General features: G+C 37.9%; 1 protein-coding gene across 2 annotated transcripts in view; it reads right to left on the minus strand.

Annotated features, from left to right (window-relative positions):
* AASS (aminoadipate-semialdehyde synthase) overlaps positions 1-8,080 on the minus strand; it is a 77,621-nt gene that overhangs the window by 27,419 nt on the left and 42,122 nt on the right. For both annotated transcript variants that reach the window (XM_010838073.1, XM_010838074.1), the window contains 2 exons: positions 2,986-3,107; positions 2,671-2,797 (listed from right to left, as the gene is read on the minus strand). In XM_010838073.1, the coding sequence (XP_010836375.1) occupies positions 2,671-2,797; positions 2,986-3,107 (249 nt within the window). The remainder of the gene's footprint in view (positions 1-2,670; positions 2,798-2,985; positions 3,108-8,080) is intronic.

Here is an 8,080-nt window from a genome sequence, read left to right on the forward strand (position 1 = left end):
AACACTGGAGTGGGTTGCCATTTCCTTCTCCAATGCAGGAAAGTGAAAAGTGAAAGTGAAGTTGCTCAGTCATGTCCGACTCTTAGCCACCCCATGGACTGCAGCCTCCCAGGCTCCTCCGTCCATGGGATTTTCCAGGCAAGAGTACTGGAGTGGGGTGCCATTGCCTTCTCCACTCATATTCTATCCAAGTACTAATAAGCATCCTATCAGTCACATAACAATACGTTCTACTAGCTTATTACCTATTTGGTAAAGCTATCTACACAGTATAATGAAAATATAAATACAAACTTATAAACATTATTATAGTGTATTGCTGTTCTTGTTACATTCATCCTGTTTATTTCAGATTTTCTGTATTTCACATAAAATCAGACAATAAAATCACCTCTCAGGCACTTATCTCTCCTCAGGTTAACAGAACAGAGTACTGTTACTTAGATTTATTACCATGCAGAACAGAATTATGTACATATCTTGCCAATGACAATATGAAAACTCTTTATCTCTGTATTTCAGCTTTTTTAATCAAAAATAATTGTTACTGATATAGTAGCCCTTCAAAAGCCAATGTACCAAATATCTGCAAAACTCTGTTGGAAAAGTATTAACAGAAAATGTTCCATGGCATCATCTTAAAGGTTAAGTGAAGATTTTTTTTTTTGTCACATTCTTCACAATGAAAACTTGCCTGATCAAAATTTTATCAAGATCTAAGAAAAGTTTTGGCATTATCAGCACTAATCTAATAACAAGCTGAGAACTAGAATGATAGGACTTTGACTGGTGGTGCCTATATAAGACAAAGGGATTAGAATTCATAATTCGTTATGTATGTAAGAGAGCATCTATTCACTAGCACATAACTCAATCCAAATAGTTGGAAATGCCACCACTTGTGCAAACATAGACAAAATATAAATCTAATTCTCAAAGTAATATATCAAACTCAATTATGACTTTTCATTAGCTCATTAAAAACTAAAATTGCAAAATACAACCATGAGAATTTGACATATTATTACAAAATCTTGTGAAACATTCTCCATACATTTTACTTTGATAGCCCCTAACATTTTACATCAAAACATTCTTTCTCCAAATTAAAAAATAAAAAGGTATTTAAGAAACACTACAGGATAGCAATGTTTAACAGCATTTCCACTATTCAGCATAGAAACTCAATCAACTAAGAAAAATTAAATATAAAACAGATTTTGCTAATGTTAAATCTTATTAAAGGTCACAAGTTCAATGAATTTTAAAATTTATACCTATTAGCTTATTGTCTGTGTCCAGGATTTTGTCATATTTTGCTTTCAATTTTGTTCAAAATGTGTTTTATTATCTTTTCTTTTTTTAATCAAACAACAATTTTATATTTAGGTACCTATGTGTGGCAAAACAAAATTCTCTTTATCAGTAGGCTACAATATTCCATTTTGAATAAGGGCTTGCTTTCATAATCATATCCTGAAAGACAAGGTCTATTGGTTATTAATAAATTTTTACTGAAAAATAATTAAAGCACATTAAATTTTTATAAATTGAATAATGTTTTTGAGTGTTCAAAGTGATCCTATATGAAGACATAATGTGAAAGTTCCACTTAGAATTACCTTTCATTGTGTCTGTTTTCTAAGCCCCCCTATCTTTTTTAAGGAGGACATCATAGAACTTCTCCCAAAGATATCATTTGAGTTGGAACTATGAAAGTGATATAGTTATGAAAGAGCAGCTTAAGTTCCTTCTGTCTTCTAGGAAAAAAATATATTCTAGGAATAAACAGCTTATTCTCATCACTTTGGTAATTTCAAAATGAAGTATCTAATATCCGTAGCCCTATATCTAGAAGTTAGATCTGTATTTGTATTAGATAGTAATAAATTATATATTTCAAGGTCTGTTTCTCCGTTAAGGCTAAAAATGGTCACAGGGCTAAAGAATCTACTCACTCTAATTTAAGCTTTGTAAGTCCAAAGGTTAAATAGCCACCAAAATATGACTCATGAGTGCCTCATGACCCAGCAATTCCACTTCTAGGTAAATATCCAACAGAAATGCATATATATGGTAACCAAAAGACAAGGACTAAAGTGTTCATAGCAGCACAATTCATAATAGCCAAATTCTGGGAACAACCTAAACATCCATCACTAGTCAAATGGATAATTATAGTATATTCACATAATGGAACATTACACAGCAAAGAGAATAAACTACAGTTACAGACAACACCACAGAGGACTCTCACAGTCACAATACTGAATGAAAGAAGGCAGCCACAAAAGGGGGCACACTGAAAGATTTTGATTGTACAGAATGAAAAGTAGCAGAAATGCATCTCTATGTTAGAAGCCAGGACAGTGCTTACCCTTGAAGGATGGGACTACCCTTGTGCTTCTTGGCTGCTATTATATTCTGTTTCTGATGTGAGTGACGGTTACATGATGTGTTCACTTTGTGAACATTTATTAAACTACCTAGCTCTGATTTATGCACTTTCCCAGATGCACACTTCAATTTAAAAGTTTACTGAGAGAAGAGAAAAGGAGAAGAGACAGGAAGGAAGGATAGGGGGAGAAGGGGAAAGGAGAAGACAGAAGAGGAGAGAAACTAAAAAATAACAACGAAACATATGTCAATCATTTCTTGCTACATACTAACCTGATGACAAGATCCTGTGTTGCCACCAAGGAGCTCAACTTCTCTTCTTGTTTACCAACGTGCAGGCTAACAGGATTAATATTATATTTCTTGCCTAATTGTTCAATTTGATTCTTCATGTCAGAACCTGTTTCAAGAATTAAAAAGTCCAAGCTTTAGATTTCCTTTCAATAATCAGAGAGTAAAACACACTTTAACACCTCCAAAAAAATTTTTTTTGAAGTTTATAAACAAGACTGTGATTTAAAATTCACAGAGTAACATGTTTTGAAATAAGTTTTACTTCTTCTTCTTTAAAAATCGGGGCTTATTTACCTACTGTTATTTCAATACTGTCATCTCTCAACAGGTATTCCAATACAGGCTCAGAAACGTAACCAGATCCAAGAACCAAGACCTTTTTCTTGGTGCCCATTGAAAGTGACTGAGCATGTTCCCTATAAATAAAAGGAGGGGAGAAAATATTAACAAAAAAAGTTTTAAATAAAACATTGCTGTCCCCAAACCAAACTAAAACTTAGACTGTGAAGCAGGAGGCAGTCCGGAGGCGGTCCTAAGGTGGCGGAGGAATAGGACGTGGAGACCACTTTCTGCCCCACAAATTCATCAAAAGAACATTTGAACGCTGAGTAAATTCCACAAAACAACTTCTGAATGCCATCAGAGGACATCAAGCACCCAGAAACGCAGCCCATTGTCTTCAAAAGGAGGTAGGAAAAAATATAAATGATAAAAAGAGAGACAAAAAAGGTAGGGACGGAGATCCGTCCTGGGAAGGGAGTCTTAAAAAAGAGAGAAGTTTCCAAACACCAGGAAACACTCTCACTGGTGAGTCTGTGGTGAGCCTTGGAACCACAGAGGGCAACATAACCAGGAGGAAAAATAGATAAATAATTAAAACCCACAGATTATGTGCCCAACAGTAACTCCAGAGAAGTTACTGCTCTTCTCCAGCAGAGAAGCAGCGCAGATGCCCGCATCCGCCACTAGCAAGTGGGGGCTGGGCAGGGAGGTGCGGGCTGCATTGCTTAGAGTAAGGACTGGGCCTGAATGCCCCAAGGGCAATCTGAGGGAACTAACTTGAGATAGCAAACCAGACTGTGGGATAGCTAATCCGGGAAAAGCCCTAACCTAAGACACTGTCAGGCCCGCTCACAGAACAAAGGACTGAGCAGAGCTAGCCGGCTGCGGACCGACCCATCCCCCACTGGAGACAGGCAGGCAAGGGCAGCCAGAGCCAGAAGGGGGCAATTGCGGCCCCAGAGAGGCATCATTTACCAAACTGCAAGCAGTCTTCGTTGCTAATCAAGACTTCTTGGGATTCTGGACAGTCGACATTCACCTGAGAAGGTGCACCAGTTGTACACCCAGAAAACCGAGCGGCAGGGACAGGAGAGGCAATAAGTCACAGCAACCGCACTCGCCAAACACCTGTTCACCTGAGCTGCTTGAACCTGGGAAGGGCACAAAACTCAGGCCCAACCACGTCTGCGCCTTTGAGGACTACCCGAGTTCCTGAACCTGAGCAGCTTAGACCTGGGAAGTGCATACAACCCAGGGCCAGCCTCAGACAGTTCCCGGCAGAGCAACCTAGAGCCTAAGCAGTGTAGACAGGGAAAGCATAGACACCGTGAGTGGGGGCAGACCCAGTGTGGCCGAGACTGGAAGAGCACTCCCCACACATACCAGTGTTATTTGTTTGCAGCATCCCTCCCTCCCCACAGCACGACTGAACAAGTGAGCCTAAAAAAGTGTCTACCACCGCCCCCTTGTGTCAGGGCGGAAATTAAACACTGAAGAGACCAGCAAACAGAAGAAGCTAAATCAGAGGGAACCACCTTGGAAGTGACAGATGGAGAAGTCTCGAGGCTATTTTAAGAATAAGACTGAAAACCAGAGGCAGGAGGGTTAAGTCCAAATCCTGAGAACACCAGAGAACTCCTGACTCCAGGGAACATTAATCAGTAGGAGCTCATCAAATGCCTCCATACCTACACTGAAACCAAGCACCACCCAAGGGCCAACAAGAGCAAGACATACCACACAAATTCTCCAGCAACACAGGAACCTAGCCCTGAGCTTCAATATACAGGCTGCCCAAAGTCACTCCAAACCCACTGACATCTCATAGCTCATTACTGGACACTTCATTGCACTCCAGAAAGAAGATATCCAGCTCCACCCACCAGAACACTGACACAAGCTTCCCTAACCAGGAAACCTTGACAAGCCACCCATCCAAGCCCACCCACCAAGAGGAAACTCCACAAAAAAGAGAACTCCACAAACTGCCAGAATACTGAAAGGCCATCCCAAACGCAGCAATATAAACAAGATGACGAGGCAGAGAAATAACCAGCAGGTAAAGGAACAGAATAAATGCCCACCAAAGCAAGCAAAAGAAGAAGAGATAGGGAATCTACCTGATAAAGAATTCCAAATAATGATAGTGAAAATGATCCAAAATCTTGAAAACAAAATGGAGTTACAGATAAATAGATTAGAGACAAGGGTTGAGAAGATGCAAGAAAGGTTTAACAAGGGCCTAGAAGAAATCAAAAAGAGTAAATATATAATGAATAATGCAATAAATGAGATCAAAAACACTCTGGAGGGAACCAACAGTAGAATAACAGAGGCAGAAGATAGGATAAGTGAGGTAGAAGATAGAATGGTAGAAATAAATGAAATAGAGAGTAAAAAAGAAAAATGAATTAAAAGAAATGAGGACAATCTCAGAGACCTCTGGGACAATGTTAAACGCCTCAACATTCAAATCATAAAAGTCCCAGAAGAAGAAGACAAAAAGAAAGACCATGAGAAAATACTTGAGGAGATAATAGTTGAAAACTTCCCTAAAATGGGGAAGGAAATAATCACCCAAGTCCAAGAAACCCAGAGAGTCCCAAACAGGATAAACCCAAGCCAAAACACCACAAGACACATATTAATCAAATTAACAAAGATCAAACACAAAGAACAAATACTAAAAGCAGCAAGGGAAAGACAACAAATAACACACAAGGGGATTCCCATAAGGATAACAGCTGATCTTTCAGTAGAAACTCTTCAGGCCAGAAGGGAATGGCAGGACATACTTAAAGTGATGAAAGAAAATAACCTACAGCCCAGATTACTGTACCTAGAAGGATCTCATTCAAATATGAAGAAGAAATCAAAAGCATTACAGACAAGCAAAAGCTGAGAGAATTCAGCACCACCAAACCAACTCTCCAACAAATGCTAAAGGATCTTCTCTAGACAGGGAACACAGAAAGGGTATATAAACTCGAACCCAAACAATAAAGTAAATGGCAACGGGATCATACTTATCAATAATTACCTTAAACGTAAATGGGTTGAATTCCCCAACCAAAAGACAAAGACTGGCTGAATGGACACAAAAACAAGATCCCTATATATGTTGTCTACAAGAGACCCTCCTTGAAACAAGGGACACATACAGACTGAAAGTGAAGGGCTGGAAAAAGATATTCCATGCAAATAGAGACCAAAAGAAAGCAGGAGTAGTAATACTCATATCAGATAAAATAGGCTTTAAAACAAAGGCTGTGAAAAGAGACAAAGAAGGACACTACATAATGATCAAAGGATCAATCCAAGAGGATATAACAATTATAAATATATATGCATCCAACATAGGAGCACCGCAATATGTAAGACAAATGCTAAAAGTATGAAAGGGGAAATTAACAATAACACAATAATAGTGGGAGACTTTAATACCCCACTCACACCTATGGATAGATGAACTAAACAGAAAATTAACAAGGAAACACAAACTTTAAATGATACAGTAGACCAGTGAGACCTAATTGATATCTATCGGACATTTCACCCCAAAACAATGAATTTCACCTTTTTCTCAAGTGCACACAGAACCTTCTCCAGGATAGATCACATCCTGGGCCATAAATCTAGCCTTGGTAAATTAAAAAAAATTTGAAATCATTCCAAGCATCTTTTCTGACCATAATGCAGTAAGATTAGATCTCAATTACAGGAGAAAAACTAGTAAAAATTCCAACATATGGAGGCTGAACAACACACTGCTGAATAACCAACAAATCACAGAAGAAATCAAAAAAGAAATCAAAATATGCATAGAAATGAATGAAAATGAAAACACAACAACCCAAAACCTGTGGGACACTGTAAAAGCAGTGCTAAAGGGAAGGTTCATAGCAATACAGGCATCCCTCAAGAAACAAGAAAAAAGTCAAATAAATAACTTAACTCTACACCTAAAGCAACTAGAAAAGGAAGAAATGAAGAACCCCAGGGTTAGTAGAAGGAAATAAATATTAAAACTTAGGGCAGATATAAATGCAAAAGAAACAAAAGAGACCATAGTAAAAATCAACAAAGCCAAAAGCTGGTTCTTTGACAGGATAAATAAAATTGGCAAACCATTAGCCAGACTCATCAAGAAACAAAGGGAGAAAAATCAAGTCAATAAAACTAGAAATGAAAATGGAGAGATCACAACAGACAACACAGAAATACAAAGGATCATAAGAAATTACTGTCAGCAATTATATGCCAATAAAATGGACAACGTGGAAGAAATGGACAAATTCTTAGAAAAGTACAACTTTCCAAAACTGAACCCGGAAGAAGTAGAAAATCTTAACAGACCCATCACAAGCATGGAAATTGAAATTGTAATCAGAAATCTTCCAGCAAACAAAAGCCCAGGTTCAGACGGCTTAACAGCTAAATTATACCAAAAATTTAGAGAAGAGCTAACACCTATCCTACTCAAACTCTTCCAGAAAATTGCAGAGGGAGGTAAACTTCCAAACTCATTCTATGAGGCCACCATCACCCTAATACCAAAACCTGACAAAGATGCCACAAAAAAAGAAAACAACAGGCCAATATCACTGATGAACATAGATGCAAAAATCCTTAACAAAATTCTAGCAATCAGAAGCCAACACATTAAAAAGATCATACATCATGACCAAGTGGGCAAGGATTCTTCAATATCTGCAAATCAATCAATGTAATACACCACATTAACAAATTGAAAAATAAAAGCTATATGATCATCTCAATAGATACAGAGAAAGCCTATGACAAAATTCAACATCCATTTATGATAAAAAAAAAAAATACCCCTCCAGAAAGCAGGAATAGAAGGAACATACCTCAACATAATAAAAGCTGTACATGACAAACCCACAGCAAACATTATCCTTAATGGTGAAAAATTGAAAGCATTTCTCCTAAAGTCAGGAACAAGACAAGGGTGCCTCCTCTCACCACTACTATTCAACATAGTTTTGGAAGTTTTGGCCACAGCAATCAGAGCAGAAAAGGAAATAAAAGGAATCCAAATTGGAAAAGAAGTAAAACTCTCACTGTTTGCAGATGATGTTATCCT

The sequence above is a fragment of the Bison bison genome, unplaced genomic scaffold (genome assembly GCF_000754665.1).
Source record: "Bison bison bison isolate TAMUID 2011002044 unplaced genomic scaffold, Bison_UMD1.0 scf7180017864089, whole genome shotgun sequence".
NCBI classification, from domain to species: domain Eukaryota; kingdom Metazoa; phylum Chordata; class Mammalia; order Artiodactyla; family Bovidae; genus Bison; species Bison bison.